This window comes from Neoarius graeffei, chromosome 10 (assembly GCF_027579695.1).
Source record: "Neoarius graeffei isolate fNeoGra1 chromosome 10, fNeoGra1.pri, whole genome shotgun sequence".
NCBI lineage: Eukaryota > Metazoa > Chordata > Actinopteri > Siluriformes > Ariidae > Neoarius > Neoarius graeffei.
Genome location: NC_083578.1, coordinates 26,978,039 through 26,998,144, shown reverse-complemented (window position 1 = coordinate 26,998,144; position 20,106 = coordinate 26,978,039). Strand labels below are relative to the sequence as shown.

The following is a 20,106-nucleotide window of genomic DNA, read 5'->3' as shown; positions in this document are numbered from 1 at the left end:
AAAGGAAAATGTCAGGACATCTGTCCATGAACTGAATCTCAAGAGAAGATGGGTCATGCAGCAAGACAACGACCCTAAGCACACAAGTCGTTCTACCAAAGAATGGTTAAAGAAGAATAAAGTTAATGTTTTGGAATGGCCAAGTCAAAGTCCTGACCTTAATCCAATCGAAATGTTGTGGAAGGACCTGAAGCGATCAGTTCATATGAGGAAACCCACCAACATCCCAGAGTTGAAGCTGTTCTGTACGGAGGAATGGGCTAAAATTCCTCCAAGCCGGTGTGCAGGACTGATCAACAGTTACCGCAAACGTTTAGTTGCAGTTATTGCTGCACAAGGGGGTCACACCAGACACTGAAAGCAAAGGTTCACATACTTTTGCCACTCACAGATATGTAATATCGGATCATTTTCCTAAATAAATAAATGACCAAGTATAATATCTTTTGTCTCATTTGTTTAACTGGGTTCTGCTTATCTACTTTTAGGACTTGTGTGAAAATCTGATGATGTTTTAGGTCATATTTATGCAGAAATATAGAAAATTCTAAAGGGTTCACAAACTTTCAAGCACCACTGTATGTTTGTGGATCTCTTCCCAGTAAGGTCTTATTGCCTGGCAGTCCCAAAAAATATGGAAGTGGTTGGCTCTATTAGACCCACAAAGTCTCCAATAAGCGTCCCCCTTGCCTTGATGTCGTTTCTGAATGGGTGTAACAAAAAATCTTGTAATGTTTTTCCAGCAGAACTCCCGTCATGCGTTTGACCCGGTTGAGACCCATTGTAGCTGGCATATTTTCTCCCAGCTCTCGTGTGATCATTACCTTTACTTCCTTTTCCCATTTCTTCTTTATGTATTCTGCATTCTCTTGTTTAGATAATTGTATGGCATTATATAATTTGGAGATAATTTTGTTGTCTGATCTGGGCTTAGTTAATGATAAAAATACCTCCATGAACCTTGACTCACCTTTTCCCAACACCTCTTTAAGATTTTTGTTAAAATAATGTCTAACTTGCAGGTACCTAAAAAAAAAAATCATCTCTTCCCAGGCCATGATCCTTCTGTAAGGTTTCAAAACTCTGAAATGTCCCTTTGTGGACGAATGAATAATAGGTAGTTAAACCTTTTGAGATCCATATCTTAAATCGGTCATCGATTCTATTTGGTGAAAAGTCTGAATCATAGGCACACCACCTTATAATTTTAGATGATCCTCTTAATCTGCAAAATTTTGACTATTTCCTGCCAGGACTTCAGAAAGCTACCTGTTATAGAGTCTTCTGGGATCTCCTGTTCTCCTTGTAATTTGTTATCACTTAGTAGGGCTGTTATTGGGATTCCTTTCATCATTGTGCCTTCTATTTCCTTCCATGCTGCAGTGTACGTTGGTGAACATAGGCAGACTAAAGGTCTCAGTTGGGCTGCATGGTAGTATTCCTGTAAGCAGGGAAGGCCCATACCACCCTTTTCTTAATTGCAGCATCTTAAATTTAATTCTGGCCCTGTTCCCTTGCCACAAATACCTTGCTATTATTCTGTCCCATTCTAAGAACTGCTTAGATGGTATTTTGACTGGCAGACACTGAAAAAAGTACAGCATCCATGGAAAAATATTCATCCTGATTGACTCTATCCGGGAGCTTAAACTTAAAAAGGAAATAACATTCCATCTATGTATATCAGACTTTATCTTTGAATTTAGTGGGCCGTAATTGATATCATACAGTCTCGAGAAGTCCCTAGGTAGTGAGACACCCAAATATTTGATAGACTCAGCATCCCAATTCCAATTGTACGTGATCTTAATTGAAGATGGAGGGTCATAGTTAAATGTTAATACTTGAGTTTTGTTGATATTAATTTTGTAACCAGAAATTAAACCAAATTCCTCTAGCAATTTCATCAGTTTTGAGAGCGTCTGTGTAGGTTGTGTTATACTTATCAATAAATTGTCAGCAAATAGGGCCAGTTTTTGTTCCCCGGATGTCATTGTTACCCCTTTTACTGTATATCTGACCTCTGCCTAATCAATTGACTCATGGGTTCTATAAAAAAGGCAAAGAGGAGCGGCAACGCATAACACCCTTGTCTTGTTCCTCTTTCCAGAATGAATGAATTGGTTAAATCTCCACTGATTTTAATTCTAGCCATTGGTTTATTGTATAGCGCTGCAAATGTGTCAATTATAGCTGTATGGAAGCCAAATTTTGAAAGCACTTTATATAAAAATGACCACCTCACTGAATCAAATGCTTTCTCTGCATCCAAACTTAGTATCAGTGTCTCCAGTCTTTGTTGTGTGACTTCTCATAACATGCAGTGTTTTTCTGATGTTGTCTTGGGTCTGTCTTTGTCTGTCAAAGCCAGTCTGGTCCTTATGTATTAAAACTGGTAATATCAGTTCTATTCTTTTAGATAATATGGAGGTGAATAGTTTATAATCATTATTTAGAAGACATACAGGACGATAATTTCCACACTACAATTTGTCTTTCCCTTCCTTAGGTATGACCGAAATCATTGCCTCCCTCCATGAGGGCGGAATGTTTTTGTTTTCCAAAACCCAGTTGAATGTTTTTAATAATGTTGGAATTAGTTGATCTTGCATTATTTTGTACCATTCTGTGGGAAAACCATCTGCCCCTGGAGACGTCCCCCCTTTCATTCTCCTGACTGCTGATTGAATTTCTTCTTTTGTTATTTTAGATATTAATTTTCCATTTTGTTCATCAGTGATCTTTGGAAGATTTATCTGGGCCAGAAAGGCATCGATCTGGTTGTCGCTGCTTGTCTGTGGTTGGGAATATAATGTTTTATAGTATTTTTGAAAGCACTTCTGGATTTTCTCCGGATTAGTTTCTATTTCATTTGTTGTCATCTCATCTCATCTCATTATCTCTAGCTGCTTTATCCTTCTACAGGGTCGCAGGCAAGCTGGAGCCTATCCCAGCTGACTACGGGCGAAAGGCGGGGTACACCCTGGACAAGTCGCCAGGTCATCACAGGGCTGACACATAGACACAGACAACCATTCACACTCTCATTCACACCTACGGTCAATTTAGAGTCACCAGTTAACCTAACCTGCATGTCTTTGGACTGTGGAGGAAACCGGAGCACCCGGAGGAAACCCACGCGGACACGGGGAGAACATGCAAACTCCACAGAAAGGCCCTCGCTGGCCATGGGGCTCGAACCCGGACCTTCTTGCTGTGAGGCGACAGCGCTAACCACTACACCACCGTGCCACCCTCATAGTATTGTTGCTTTGTAAAAAGGAGCTTTTTTTTATTTCCTGAGTATTTATTTCATTCATTTCTTTTTTTAGTTTTATAATCTTACGTTTGTCGTCATCTTTGAGAGACTTTGCATGTTCTCTCTGTAGTCTCTTCAAATCCTCTTCTAATTTTTTGAGTTTTTATTCTCTAATTTTCTTCTCATATGAGGATATGGCTATTATTTTACCTCTAATCACCGCTTGAAATGCATCCCAGAGTATAGGTGGAGTTATTTCTTCATTATCGTTATTTTCCAAATACAATTTAATTTCAATTTTCAATTTATCTTTAATAACTAGGTTATTCAGAATGTTTGAGTTCAGTCTCCAGAGAGAGGACTTCCTCTTATTCAGATGGATGGACATATAAATGGGACCATGATCTGAAATAGTATTGGGTCCTATTTCACAGCTATCTACCTTAAAAAGATCTCCTTTAAGCATAAAAAAGTAATCTATGCGCGAGTAGACATTGTGAGTGGGCGAGTAATGTGAGTAGTCTCGGCTCGTAGGGTTTATCTCTCTCCACACGTCCACAATACCCACTTCGCGCATCCAAGTATTTAATCTTCTGCTAGTGTTTTTTGCGTCAGATTTCCCGTTTGATGAGTCAATTTTCGGATTTAATCGGATGTTAAAATCTCCGCCACATATTAAAATCCCTTGACTTTTTGTTGTCATTAGATCGATTACATGTTTATAGAAGGACCAGTCACTGTCTGGAGGAACATACACGTTAAGGAGACTTATCACAATTCCTTTTATTTTGCCTGTAACCATAACAAATCTGCCTTCGTTATCCTTATATTCTGATATGTGTTCGTAATTTACAGCCCTGGATATCAGGGTCGCCACTCCTCTCCACCTCCCCGATCCATGGGAAGAAAAGTAAACATGTTTAAATCCTGATTTATTCAATTTAGCATGTTCGGAGTCATTGAGGTGTGACTCCTGCAAGAAAGCTACTTGGATTTTATCCTTCTTTAATTTTAATAAGATTTTCCCCCTCTTAACTGGATTGAGTACCCCATTTATATTAAATGAAATTATTTTTAAAGACCTGTTTTGCACCTATGTGATTCCCCCCTCCATCCCACTCAAAAACCTGGTGCGCTTCCCCCTCCCCGCGAGAACCGGCAGGGAATGAACAACTAACATATTAATACACATCAAACTGAGCACAATTTGTCCGTGTGACTCCCTATGTAGGGGTCTATTAACCTGACCCTGTTGAGCCTCCCAAGGGGGCTCGAAGGGAAAAGTCCCCCTCCTCGGTCCAGAGGGAGAGGCCCTTACCTGCAACAGTCGCATGGCGGAAAAAAGAAAAGAGAAAGAAAAAAAATCCAAAGTGAAAAGTTGGTTCAGAACGAACCAGTCCATTCAATAGTGGATCTCCACCACTAGTTAGGGTCATGGTACAATTCAAGAGATTTCACAATTAACTCCACCATCTTCGGGCTGTGGGTTAGATCCTTTAGGTCCCAAAGGGGGCCGGTGATCTCCTGAAGGCTCGGAGCTTCTCCTTGTAGCTTGAATCCCGGCCGGCTTTAAATGCGCCCTTCATCACTCGTCTGTCCACTCTCCTCCAGGACAGCCGCTGTACCTGTTCCATGAGCATCTCCGGAGGTCTGATGGTCGTCACGGTGTAGCTTCTTCTCAGCAGGTCCTCTGATGCCTCCTCTATAGTATCGTAGGTTTTGGTTCTGTCATAATGTCTCATGCGCAGCCTGGCGGGGAAGAGGGTCTGGAATTGAACTTTATTTTCCTTCAGCATTTTGCAGATTTAGGCCGAATCCCATTTCACCCCTTGGACATACCCCTTGGCCCTTCCCCTCCATTTTGCGCGTTCACGTGAAGGGGTAGGGGTATCCCAATCCCAGTTAACGCGGAGGGGTAGGGGAAGGGGTAGGGCTTCTGTACCCCTCCAAACGGAGATTTTCCTGGAGCTGACTCCGAACGAAGGGGTTTGAGTGATTTCCCACAATGCCATGCGGATTTCAGCGAGATTTCATGCGGATTTCAGAAAGATGGCGGTTCCCGCGGTGAAAGATTGTCATAAATGTGTTTTCTCCATTATTTACGTGTTTTAAGTTGTTATCCAGAGGAAACACGCCGCTTGATTCGCTTTCGAGCTGAGAATGAGCAGCGATTTCTGAAATCCAAGCTGCTGCTAAAAAGCTTTGGGAGTGAGTATTGTTTTCGGTTGCTTGACTGCGTACGTTTTGTTCTGTTATTCTCGCTTTTATTGTTTACATGAGTGTTCTGACACCTCATTCTGTCGGATGTGGTGCATGAAGCGCCAAAGATATCCCATTCAGTGGTGTTAGTTAACAAATCACACCCTGCCAGCAGAGATTTCTGGTTCTGCCTCTGGCTCTGACTGTAGCGGCTGGTCGCAGCCAGTGACTCATTTGGTCGCGTTTTGCTAACGTAAACGCTGACGGAGTTACGCGATGACGTATGCGATCGTTGAAGGGCTATCCCAATACGTAGGGGTTGAATTTCAAGCCCTATCCCTTGTAGCTCAGTTTCAAGGGGAAGGGCCAAGGGGAAGGGGGAGGGGTAGGGGTAGAAATTAGAATTGGGATTGGGCCTTATTCTCTTCGTTTTTTGAGTATTAGAGGTGGATAGTCATGATCCAGGTTTATGTGATTTTCTTGCCAGGTAAATCCCTTCCCCTGCCATGCCTTGCGGAGAAATGTCTCTTTGGTTTTGAAACTTAAAAACTTAATTATGATGGAGCATGGCGGCGCATCCACCGGCAGCTGCGGTCCCACCGACCGATGAGCTCTTTCAATCTGAAGGTTGGGCATATCATCAGTTAACTCAAGACCCTCACAGAGTAAATTTTCTACAAATGAGACCATCGTTGTTGATTCCTTCTCGGATCCCTCCGGCACCCCGTAAATCCTTATGTTTTCGCGTCTGGAGCGGCTCTCCAGATCCAGCAACTTGTCCTCCAGTTTGGTGTGCAGCTTTAGCATAGCCGTGATGACTTCCTCTGTGTTTTGGATCCTCTCTTCTGCTTTCTCAATTCGCCCTTCTGCCTCGTCCAGTCTGGTATTCACCTTCACAATTTCTTCTTTTATTGTCTCTAATTGTTCTTTATTTTCTTGGCGAAACCCCCTTAATTCTCGCAGAATCAGTTCCAAGTCGGCCATTTCTCGACACTGCGCCTCGTTGTTTGCTAGCTTAAACCTGTTAGCTGCTAACTGTTGCTGCGCCCTGTCTTTCTCACCCACCTGACTTCAGACAATGTTTACTGCTCAAAGTGATGATATGGCTCTTATCCCCTTTCTCTACGCTTTTTGTGGGATGATTTACTTGGTTTGTATGGGGGAATTTCTCTAATTACTCTGGTTCAACCGGGAGCTCTCTCGCTATGCGGCCATCTTGACGGTGGTCCGACCGGAAGTCCTCCTGACGCTGTTTTCATCATCGCCAGCGACTTTAATCAGCGCAATTTATGGACTATATTCCCTAAATATTATCAACATGTGGACATCCCCACCCGTGATAAGAACACAATGGACCATGTTTACAGCAACATATGCAGTGCATACAGGGCTGCACCCTGCCCCCACTTCAGACACTCAGACCACTTCTCTTTGTTCCTGTACCCGGCCTACAGACAAAGACTAAAACAAACAAACCATGTCACCAAAGAAGTCAAACTCTGGAGCCCAGAGACTGAGGGCACCCTTCAGGACTGTTTTGCTCGTACAGACTGATATGTTTAAAGCTGCAGCCACTTTGGAGGACTCTTCTGTCAGCATACAGGACTATGCTGAGTATGTGACTGGGTACATCAGCACGTGTCTGCAACATTATGCCCACCATACAGATCAGGAAGTTCCCCAACCAAAAGCCCTGGGTAAACAGTCAGGTACAACACATGCTGCGTGCTCACTCTCTTACATTTAGATCAGGCAATGAAATGGAGTACAAAGTGGCAAAGTATGGACTGAGGAAAGCCATTACAGCGGCCAAGAGGCAGTACAGAGAGAAGCTGGACAGCTTCTATTCTACTGCTGACCCCGGGCAGATGTACTGTAGCAAGGCCTGCAGCATATCACAGATTATTGAGGTATTTCACTCACATGACCAAGTCATGTGATGCTGCCATTTTGGACGGCACGGCTCGAATCAGTTTGAATGCGAGGAAGGCGACAAACGAAAAACATAAAAGAAAAAGGAGCGAGATGCAGAAAACACCTTCACTATCCAGCGACGTAGGGCATTTACAGGGTGAGCAGAGGGAGAGGTATTTGCAAAAATTGAGGTTAGCAGGCTTAGAGAACGACGTTTACCTGCTTCCACCAGGATTGTTCACTGACGTACGGAAGTACACGAAGCCCTCGTCTTTACCTGACTTCGGCCCACATGATCTGTATACCTATGTCGTTAAAAACCCATCGCCATACACAGGTATTGATCTGAAAGCGTATAAGAGTTTGGATACCTACAGATATTTTGTGTCAGGCTGGGTAACATGCCTACATCAGTGGGTCATCCCTGGAGCCGGTGGTCGCCATCTTATTACAGCTAAGGTTTGTTCACATTTTCATTTACTTTCGGTCCTCAGGATAAACAAAATGTTATTAAATGTCATTGAAATAACTTCTTAGTCTGTTGAGACATGGCCTGTTATAAATTTGCTGTTACCAGGCAATGATGAAGAACTGTATTATTAGGGTCGGTGTAGTTGTAGCAGTGTATTAGCAACTAGCTGTTAGCACTAGCTAATGTCAACAACATCATAGCTAGTATGTTACTGTAGCAATGTTTACATTCAGTCATTTGGATGACTGTTAAAACCTTTCAGTCTCAAGTTTTTCCTTTACTGGATTTACTAGTTTACTGAGCTAGCGCGCTCGGGCAAACTGGGAGCTAGTGTGTGCGCCGGCCGGCCGGCAGGCTAGCGCGCGCGCTAGCTCCCAGTTTGCCCGAGCGCGCTAGCTCAATAAACTAGTAAATCCAGTAAAGGAAAAACTTGAGACTGAAAGGTTTTAACAGTCATCCAAATGACTGAACGTAAACATTGCTACAGTAACATACCAGCTACTGTTGTTGACATTAGCTAGCTTGACGTTCAAAATGGGCGTCACGTGACCCTGTGACGTCAGGTGAAATACCTCAATAGGACCACCACCAGCACCATCAGCTCCACAGACAGCCTGCCAGATGACCTCAACACCTTCTACACCCGCTTTGAGACCTCTAGCTACAGCATAGAGAGGAGGCACACAAACACCTGGACCACCCAACCCCCCTCCCCCCCCAGGAGTCTCATCAGGCCAGGTACACAAAACTCTGAGCAAGATCAACCCCAGGAAGGCAGCAGGACCAGAGAACATCCCTGGGCAGGCCCTCAGAGTATGTGCCAATGAGCTGGTTAATGTTTTCACCGCTATCTTCAACCTTTCCCTCAGCCAGAGCACCGTTCCTTCCTGCTTCAAGACCACAACCATCATCCCTCTTCCCAAGAAGAGCCCACCCACCTGCCTGAATGATTACAGGCCGATAGCACTCACTCCAATCATCTCAAAGTGCTTCGAGAGAGTGGTACTGGCCCACATTCAGAGCAGTACCCCCTGGACCCCCTGCAGTATGCCTACAGGCCCAACAGGTCCACCTCAGATGCCATTGCTGCTAAACAGTTGCTAAAGTAAATGTGATGTCAGTGCAAGGGGTCTATACATGAAGATGTGACTGGAGTTGTCAAGCCTCGTGCCATCTTCTATAGTAAGGTTTCCCAACTGGGGTTTCATAAGACTGACAGAAATGTCAAAGTAGCAAAGAATTAACAAATTTTGCCGTTTATTAAAGGTCTCCTTGCATCATTTTTTCATTAATTGTGAGGTGGTCTCTAGTATGAATGAATGCCCTGTGAGCCAGTTTTGGTGAAAAAAAATGCTGTGGTTCTCCTGTTTCAGGCTGTTCTAGTTTGGTGGAGGAGTGGGTGGCGGGAGAACGACAGGATTTCAGCTCTTGCTCATTAATATTCATGACATGTAAACGTGTTATCTCTGATTGGCTAACAGCACTGTAACACTACCTCCAGTGAGTCAGAACAAGAGGATGTGGGTGTCTTACTACGGCGAGAGAGAAGGAACAAACCGCAAAGGGAAAAATACCGCGCGCTGACGTCATTGAGGTGCGATGCGAGGAAATAAGAAAAATTCAACAAATGTTTGGGTTTTTACTGAACAAACAAACGAATAAAATGAACGAGTGACTTAAAAAAAAAAGAATGTGGGTGTCTTTGTAAAAACTGTTTTGATTGGCTATTATGGTCTCGACGGCGATGTTTTGACCAATAACAATGTAGATAACACGAATTTTACATCACATTCAACGAGATTTAAACGAGACTAAAGATGGTGACTTACAAATAATGTGTAAACCTCGTTGGAGTTAATAAAGTTTGAACAGCATGAAGGAACATACCCCAACCCCCCGAAATTAATAAAAAAAAATTCTCAACGGATTTGGCATAATATAAAAAGGTCGTTTTTTACTCAGAAAAAGCGGAAAACTCTCATCCCTGCCTAGCTTGTGGCCATGTCATGCATGCTAACGTGGAGAATATGAACATGCTATTTTGTAACAAAATCCTTCGAACAAAAAGTTCGTGTTTTACTTGCAGCTTGTGAGCTGGTGGTCGATCGTCTTGACGGCACAGATCCAGGGATTAAATGCAACTTCGAAGCAAAACCACTACTAAAGGCACCGAAGTTTGAAAAGTCACTGTGGTTGAAATGATCAGAACACAGTATTAACGCTGCATTACACTTCGCTGGTGGTGTTCCAAAGATAAATTCCAACCATTTATTCTTCACCTCTTCTATCTTGGGCAAGAAATGCAACGTTGATGTCTTACTGCCACAAATAACACAGGCACGAACTTGTTCAGACATGTTTTGAACTTGCTGTTAGGTCCTCTTCATTAGCTACTGACGAGATGGGCTCTGCTCAGTGTTGCCAGATACTGCTGACGTTTTCCAATCCAAAATATGTTCAAATCTGCCAAAATGCACTTAAAACCGTCCAATCTAGCAACACTGGCTCTGCTATCTCTCCTCGCTCTTAAATCCGAACTTCCTTCCCGTGGGCGGTCGCAAGCCAAGGTGGGCGAGGCCATGAATACTAATTTACGAAGTGACGCAAGATTGTATGGCTTTTTCAGATCCGCTCGTTTTTCCGACTATTTTCTTTCATAAGCTAATACAGGGAATGGAAGTAGAATTACATTTTCACATGCAGCATGCATATGCAACTCGGCGTGAACTATGGCATTTCAAAAAGAGCCAGTATTAAACGTTTTTGGTGGAAGGGCACCTTTAAAAAAGTGTTGCCTATGCAAAGTTTCAAGGAAAAGAACACAAAAGGGCAAATAATTTAGGTTGAAAGATTCGACACGAACATGACTGTCATAGATTTGTGTTGTAGCGCAGCTGGGGTTGCAGTCTTTATTCACCAAGTTGTATCAAGACGAGTGCGGATTTCAGTGCACAGAATAATGTGTTTGATTCATTAAACTGTTATATGACATCAGAACATGTTGTGATGTGTGCACTAATCATCAGTCAGCTTCAGCTGTGTGGACGCAAGCTCCCAAGACTAATCCTTTATTTACATGTCATATGCACATGCTTAAATTTACATAACACACACTAATTTATGTAAGTGTTACGGTAGTGAGCTAATGAAAGAAAGCATTTCGCAGGCTACAGCCAGATCCAATGAAAACAGTAACCAGGAAGGAGAAAAACAGAATGTCAAAAATTTAACAGGTTTCTGACTTGAACTCCTGGTAGTTATATCTAGTTATATCGATTTTCATTTATATTACAACTTGATTTGTCAGACTTGACTGAAGTTTGATGTACAGTGTCTTGCAAAACTATTCATCCCCCTTGGTGTTTGCCCTGATTTGTCACATTACAAGCTGGAATTAAAATGAATTTTGGGGGGTTAGCACCATTTGATTTACGCAACATGCCTACCATTTTAAAGTGAAATTTTTTTTTTGTGACACACAATTATTAAGATGAACAAACAGAAATCTGGAGTGTGCATAGGTATTCATCCCCTTTCAATTGAAACCCCTAAATAGGAGCTGCTCCAACCAATTCACTTCATAAGTCACATAATTAGTTGATTAAGATCCACCTGTATGCAATCAAAGTGTCACATGATCCGTCACATGATGTCTGTATAAATCAACCTGTTCTGGAAGGACCCTGACTCTGCAACACTACTAAGCAAGCAACATGAAAACCAAGGAGCCTCCAAACAGGCCAGAGACAAAGTTGTGGAAAAGTATAGATCAGGGTTGGGTTCTAAAAAAATATCCCAAACTTTGAATATCCCAGGGAGCGCCATTAAATCCATTATAGCAACATGGAAAGAATACGGCACCACTACAAACCTGACAAGAGAAGGCCGCCCACCAAAACTCACAGACCGGGCAAGGAGGGCATTAATCAGAGATGCAACAAAGATACCAAAGATAACACTGAAGGAGCTGCAAAGATCCACATGAGATGGGAGTATCTGTCCATAGGACCACTTTAAGCCGGACACTCCACAGAGTGGGGCTTTATGGAAGAGTGGCCAGAAAAAAGCCATTGCTTAAAGGAAAAAATAAGAAAACACATTTGGAGTTTGCCCAACAGCATGTGGCAGACTCCCCAAACACATGGAAGAAGATTCTCTGGTCAAATGAGACTAACGTTGATCTTTTTGGCCATCATGGGAAATGTCCCCTGTGGCACAAACCCATGACCCTGAGAACACCACTCCTACAGTGAAGCATGGTGGTGGTGGCATCATGCTGTGGGGATATTTTTCATCTGCAGGGACAGGAAAGCTGGTCAGGACTGAAGGAAATTGGATGACACAAAATACATGGCAATTCTGGAGGAAAACCTGTTTGAGTCGGCCAGAGATTTGAGACGAAGGTTCACGTTCCAACAGGACAATGACCCTAAACATACTGCTAAAGCTACACTGAAATGGTTTAAAGGGAAACATTTCAATGTCTTGGAATGGCCTAATCAAAGCCCAGACCACAATCCAATTGAGAATCTGTGGCATAACTTGAAGACTGCTGTACACCAACGCAACCCATCTAACTTGAAGGAGTTGGAGCAGTTTTGCCTTGAGGAATGGGCAAAAATCCCAGTGGCTAGATGTGCTAAGCTAATAGAGACATACCCCAAGAGACTAGCAGCTGTAATTGCAGCAAAATGTAGCTCTACAAAGTATTGATTTTTTTTTTTTTTTTTTTTGGGGGGGGGGGGGGGTGTTGAATACCTATGCACACTCCAGATTTATGTTTTTTCAGTTTGATTGTTGTTTATGTCACAATAAAAACAATTCGCACCTTTAACGTGGTAGGCATGTTGTGTAAATCAAATGGTGCTAACCCTCCAAAAATCCATTTTAATTCCAGCTTGTAATGCAACAAAACAGGACAAACACCAAGGGGGACGAGTACTTTTGCAAGACACTGTAATTAAAGCCCTTTAGTATACAGTGTCCTATCACACTCAGCCTTGCAAAAGGTCCTACAATGTTCTGAAACAGGAGGTACTGGAAGAAATAAAAGAAGAAAATAAACCTAAAGATTATGCTAATGAATAACATTGTGACTGTGATTCAAAAACCTGAAATGATATCCATGTGCCTTTAAATATCTACGGTGTGTGCATCCATGTCCTCAGCTCAATACAGCTACACCGCATTACACTCACTAAATGACTTAACAAATTATTCAAAACTAAAACATTCAGATTTACCTTTATACATTTTATGTTGACACTAACCTACGTTATATAAAGTACCTTTAATTACTGATGACATCAGTATTGATGTTGATGATATAACTACAGTAAGGCAAATAAAATCAGGTTAAAATATTACGCTGAAACGGACACACACGCCAACCAGACATGATTTTGAACAAACATATTCTAAATCAATGAATACTGACTGTGGAATTTGCATACGCTTATTTTGGATCATTTTTCACCACACACAACTTTGATGAAAACAGTCCAAAGCCACTGCTGGGATTTTGAATAATCTGGCAGCCAAAAATATATCACCAATGGCAGTAATTGAGACCAACACAAACTGTGCATGAAAAAAAGCTAAACTATAGTGTCTAACTGTACAGCTAAAGGGAATTTATTAATAATTAAGGTAATAATTAATATTATTCTATCCACATTCACTGAATATGAGCAATCGCGCGCTCTGATTAGCTACTCTATTACTAAGCTATCAGCTCATATACCGTGAGTAGAGAAAAACAAAATGGCAGAGCGTGTTGCTGAGCCAACAGAAGACGAAATAAAAACTACTTGAAAACAAAACCCCCAAAAAGACAAAAAAAAAAGCAATAAAATATGGAATAAAAGTATTTGATGCTAAGAACATATCTTTTTTTTCCAAAAATTATTATAGCATTTTTCACAAATTGCTCCTGTCATTTCACTGGTTTGTTTACATTCTTCATCTTGAAGCATTCAAATTTGTTGAATTTTTTTAGACTGGTTCAAAAGCTCAAAGTAGTTTGAAAATTACATCAATGAAATGTCCAAGGAAGAATGAAATAAATGTCTAAAGCTATTCTATACCTCAGCACGACAGAAAGACGGCACTTTCTACAAAAAAACAACACTAAATTCAATTTGTGCAGCCATTGATGGGTTTTTAAGAAGTCTGCCGAAGTGGAAATGATTTTGTCGGACATTTTGTATAAAGGTATTATTTATTGAATTTGCCAAAAAATAAAAATGTTCCGTTTCTCAAAATCCAGTGAATGTGGATAGAATAAAACGGTTATTCCACTCAATCTCATCGTATATCGCTTATAGCCAACTCGGCGCAACGCAATCATTTCAGTGAATGATTCCTCAAACCGGCGGCACGGTGGTGTAGTGGTTAGCGCTGTCGCCTCACAGCAAGAAGGTCCTGGGTTCGAGCCCCGGGGCCGGCAAGGGCCTTTCTGTGTGGAGTTTGCATGTTCTCCCCGTGTCCGCGTGGGTTTCCTCCGGGTGCTCCGGTTTCCCCCACAGTCCAAAGACATGCAGGTTAGGTTAACTGGTGACTCTAAATTGACCGTAGGTGTGAATGTGAGTGTGAATGGTTGTCTGTGTCTATGTGTCAGCCCTGTGATGACCTGGCGACTTGTCCAGGGTGTACCCTGCCTTTCGCCCGTAGTCAGCTGGGATGGGCTCCAGCTTGCCTGCGACCCTGTAGAAGGATAAAGCGGCTAGAGATAATGAATGAATGAATGAATGAATGAATGATTCCTCAAACCAATTTTATGGAACTTTTAGCCAAGTCAAATAGGTTACCAGACATAACATCCAAGTGTTTTCCCTATGATCCAGACATCGCGAGTTTGAATCCTGATGATGCCATAGCCATCTGTGTCCAGAAGCCCAAGAGAGCAAAATTCACCATGTTTTCAGGGAGGGGAGGTGAGGTGAGGTGGGGTGGGGTGGCATACTTTCCCTCTCCAATCAATCACAGCAACAGTAGCCAATCATGGAGGTTTGTGGGCTCATGCATGCAGAAGGGAGCAGATAGTGCTTTCCTCAGAGTTGAGCAGTGTTGTAGTCGAGTCGCTGAACCCCGAGTCCGAGTCCAGTCTTGAGTCCACAATGGTCAAGTCCAAGTCATTAAAGAAAATTTCAAGTTGAGTCCACTACTGATCCGAGTTGAGTCCAAGAACAAGACTCCAACCGCACCATTTGACGGTGGCTGTTGCTGCCTTTATGTGGAAGCGTCTCTGCTACTGTGTCGGACGAACGTTGCTGCTCGGCTGCCCCATTTTAGTTAATAGGCTACAGATAAAAAGCTTGTTCATCGCTCAGCAAGCTCCGCCCACTATCAAGAGGGCAAATAACATGAAAGAGGGTTAACACTAGCTAGTTCATCGCTCAGCAAGCAAACCCCGCTATCAACAGAGCAATGAACATAGCGTGTCACTTCCTTCTCTGGGTGGAGTCTTACCAAATGATTATTGAAATTCAAGGTTGTCCCCGTCGTCTCCTCGATAGTTCTTCTACATATGGAACACATAAGTATAGTGGACAATCCTAGGGGCTTCTCTCCAGGCATTTTAGCGCCATTAACGCTAGTTTGTTCCTGAACATGATGTATGAACAGGTGAATGTGCATTATCTTGCATGAAATTAGTATAAAAATTAATGTAGATATAAATATCTTATGGCAAATTATTACAAAAAATAGAGTCCTCGTCTCCAATTTACGAGTCCGAATGGAGTTAATGCACGAGTCCGAGTCATCAGTGCTCAAGTCCAAGTCAAGGTCACAAGTCCTTAAAATTAGGGCACGAGTCGGACTCGAGTACTACAAGCATAGAGTTGAGTGTGTTATGCCCCAGGCCAGGTAAACCCAAAACACAGGACTGGGCAGCACACTGGAGCGTTTATATGCCCCTTGGGCTAGCTAATGAATTTAAGATTCACTGTTCACATATTAGAGCTTACACATATGATGAACATCCCCCACAACGACTACTTAGTCTCCTGAGGACTTTTAATGTTATTCCCAGGTGTGACCTGTATGTTGGTTCTCTAGTGAGCTGAAGTTATTTACCCAATACAGCACATCTGTCCAGCCCTCCATGGTGATACACTGGAACACAGTCAACATTGCAAACAGGAAGTTGTCAAAGTTAGTGATTCCATTGTTGGGTCCCTGCCAGCCATCTCTACATGTGCTACCATTACAGAGGCGTCCATGACCTGACAGAGTGCAGGGGGTAGGGTCGCTCTCTGCTAACGTACCTGTAGAAGAAGAAAGAGACAGAGAGAGAAAGACAGAAGGAAAACAGTTGGGTTGAAAGAACTGCAATTCTTACTATTCCAAAACACTAAACTCATGGAGCATTATTCAACATTCGTATCTCCACAAATCAGCACGTTCATGATGCATTAGCAGAAATCAGTATCAACATACAATACAGTACATTCTAGCTAATGATCAGAGAGAATAAGAAAGACAACAGAAAAGAAGGAGAAATATTCGATATGGGAGGACGCACACATGCCCACCCAAAGGAACACTCACGTGTGCCATTCACGTAACAGGTGGCATGCATCTTCCCAATGAAGAGCTCCAGGCCAATGATGGCATAGATGATGATAACGAAGAGCACAAGCAGAGCAATGTGCAGTAGAGGAACCATGGCTTTAATAATGGAGTTCAGCACAACCTGTAAGCCTGCAACCACACCGCAATGTAATAGGAATACATCAGCAACATCTTCATTGTCAGGGTAACATGTCAAACGTTTCATGTTTCATGATCATTTCAATCATGCAAACAAGGAGGTGGAGCAATGCTTACTTCAAGCCCACAGCATATTTCTGAAATTACTTCAGACATGTAAGATTTTTTTAAAATCATTAATACATATCTTCTTGTTGACATCCTGGATGAAAAAATAAATAAATAAATTTGTCAGACTGAACAGCACCCGTAGTCTGATGAGATGGAAATGCTTATTAAGACTATTTTTACCCAGCCCATTTTAAATGATCGATGATTATAATATGATTCACATTATTAAAATCCCCAAATTATACGGTGCTATTATGCAGCATTGAAAGCTACCAGCACAAACACTGGCATAGGCAGAGTGTGATGGATCTTTAGAAGAGCGTATTTCTAAACTAAAGTCGCCTGCCCTATTGTTTAACCAAAAAAGACTTGTATCCTATTTCAAGGCTTGTACCACACTTAAAAATAATGCTTTTGTGTCATAATTAGTGTAAACCAGAGACTGACCGATTAATCGGCAAGCCAATATTATCAGCCGATATGAGCTAATTTCCAATAAATCCGTATCTGCGTTTACAATGCCCGATACACGACAGTTAAACAAGAAATGGAGAGACGGAAGATCGATCCTTTAACCACGTTATGCACACTTATGCAACCAGCTTATTGTATGTTTTATTTATTTATTTATTTATTTATTTATTTATTTTGGGGGGGGGATGTTTTTACCCCTAACAGATTTGTTTGTTTTTCAATTGAATTGTACAGGTTATAGGTCACATTAAAGGTGGGAAAAGTTCTGAAATTACTTATTGTGGTCTCATTTTTTTACATAAGAAAAACCTATCATTTTAACCGGGTGTGTACACTTTTTACATCCACTGTACATACATATACATACATACACACAAATCCCATTTCCAGAAAAGTTTGAATATTATAATCTGGGACAAGACAAGAAAACTGTATCGAGACCTGAAATAAAATTGAGCCTACATGTTCCCGTCCCTGTCCTTGCAAATTGCTCGGTGTATGCACATCTCATCTCATCTCATTATCTCTAGCTGCTTTATCCTGTTCCACAGGGTCGCAGGCAAGCTGGAGCCTATCCCAGCTGACTACGGGCGAAAGGCGGGGTACACCCTGGACAAGTCGCCAGGTCATCACAGAGCTGACACATAGACAACCATTCACACTCACATTCACACCTACGGTCAATTTAGAGTCACCAGTTAACCTAACCTGCATGTCTTTGGACTGTGGGGGAAACCGGAGCACCCGGAGGAAACCCACGCGGACACGGGGAGAACATGCAAACTCCGCACAGAAAGGCCCTCGCCGGCCACGGGGCTCAAACCCGGACCTTCTTGCTGTGAGGCGATAGCGCTAACCACTACGCCACCGTGCCGCCCCGTATACACATTTATTACTTCATTTATCTCCTGGCTATATTATAAATGTGATTTTTTTTTACGCCTATGATCATTAAATCATGATAATTCAAAACTCGTTCTAGGCTGACAGACAGTTTATGAAATTAACACACAGAACATTGCATTCCGTCTGTAGCGAATGGATCAACCTCACACTTGGCTCATGAATTCTTCTTTGTTAAATGGCTCCAGTTTTGTGAAAGGGTTTGAAGAACATTTCTTAGCTTGGAATTTTTAGTGCCATTTAGCAGTACACTCAGGTGAAGAGAACAACACGTCCTCTGGATCTTTGGCAGAAGGTTTTACAACTGAATATCAGGAACAGCAAGAAGGTTCTGGGGTTGGACCTCGTGGCATTTCCGTGTGGAGTTTGCATGTTCTCCTTGTGCCAGCGTGGGTTTCCTCCGGGTGCTCCGGTTTCCTCCCACAGTTCAAAGACATGCAGATTAGGCCAAGTGGCTGCTTTAAATTGTCCATGGGTGTGTATGTGAGTGTGAATGGTTGTTTGGCTCGGTGTTAGCCCTGTGACTAAAAAATTATGGGGTCTTCCAGAAACATGCTTATTTTTATTGAGTTTATAGGACACTTTAATTACACACAGGTCAACTCTATTCAACTAATTATATGATTTCTGATGGCACTTGGTTGGTTGCACCAGAACTAATTTAGGGGTTTCACATCAAAAGGGGGGGGGTATGGGTGAATTTAAAAAATGAAATCCAGCTCCATATTTTGACACTACAAAAAATGTGAAAAAAAAAAAGTTTATATACAAATGTAATACACTGCAGTTAAACTGATAAGCTATAAAAGTGATAGTGTCACCATTTTACATTTTCTGTTTGACTCACTGGGCACTCCTGAGACGAGCCGTAGTGGGCGGAGCACACGAAACGCTCGCAGAGCTTTGACATCAAAGCCACCCGGCTTCCCTCCAGACTGACCTGATTCTCCCTCTTTGGTCATGAGCTCCAGAACCACGCTGAACAGCCTGCACACAAACATAAAATATGGATTGTGTTATTTGTAATAGTCGCTAATGTAGCGCTTCTGTACATACCATCAAGGAATGTATGCTGAGGTGAACTCCTAGTTTGCTGGTGTTACACTGATCATCAGTGGTCATCGTGTTCACATGTACTATTTCAAACCGCCTTCGCACAGGACTTCGACTGATATGCACACCTGACTCCAAATCTTGAACATCCTGAACATCTGGCCACCCCAGAGATGAATTAAAAATGCATGTACAATATTTTTGTCTTCTTTTCATACTTTAGGATTTAGTGTATACGTTAGGATATACTGCATCTTCAAATCTTTTAAATATGTGGTACAACAAATTGAGAACTCCTGGCCATTTTGGGCCATTAAAAGATTAACTTATTTTCCCCTTTGTTATACCTTTAAATAACCCTTAACTGAATTATAAGAAAATAGCCTCAATGAGGCTGTAGCTCATACTGGCCACTGTTGTTGTGTGTGAGCTTGAAATCCAATCAATCCTATGGGAGGAGTAGCAATTTTTGTGAAATTGCATATGACCCCTGTGTTGCTGCATCCACGGCAGGTGGCACCACCTGGTGAACAACCCTTGTTGGAATATGTCTTTAGAGTCTTCTGGATGAGTTTCAGTGAAAACGTCACAGCAGTTTACAAAAAGTAGCGTTTAATGTGAAGAGTCACCTAAATATTTCAGACGCCCATAAAATCGTAAATATAACAGGTGGCGCTAACATCTTGACAACTTTTATGCAGACCCACCTGGGGAATATTGTATGCGAGTTTGATCGAAATCCGATCAATCCTGTAGGTGGAGTAGCGATTTTTGTAAATCGTGGACGGACGATGATGATGAACAGAAGCATGATCGCATAAGTTCATCCAGTCTGGCCTACAGCCGGACGAGCTAATAACAGAAAAATTGCAACAAGAATCACTTATAACAGTTACAGTGCCTTGCAAAAGTATTCATCTCCCTTGGTGTTTGTCCTGTTTTGTTGCATTACAAGATGGAATTCAAATGGATTTTTGGGGGGTTAGCACCATTTGATTTACACAAC

The 20,106-nt window shown here is 42.1% G+C and overlaps 1 protein-coding gene across 14 annotated transcripts in view; it reads right to left on the bottom strand.

Annotated features, from left to right (window-relative positions):
- Positions 1-20,106, bottom strand: part of cacna1db (calcium channel, voltage-dependent, L type, alpha 1D subunit, b) — a 410,093-nt gene that overhangs the window by 196,076 nt on the left and 193,911 nt on the right. For all 14 annotated transcript variants that reach the window (XM_060931662.1, XM_060931659.1, XM_060931664.1 and 11 more), the window contains exons 5-7: positions 18,895-19,034; positions 16,398-16,550; positions 15,924-16,114 (exon numbers count right to left, since the gene is read on the bottom strand). In XM_060931662.1, the coding sequence (XP_060787645.1) occupies positions 15,924-16,114; positions 16,398-16,550; positions 18,895-19,034 (484 nt within the window). The remainder of the gene's footprint in view (positions 1-15,923; positions 16,115-16,397; positions 16,551-18,894; positions 19,035-20,106) is intronic.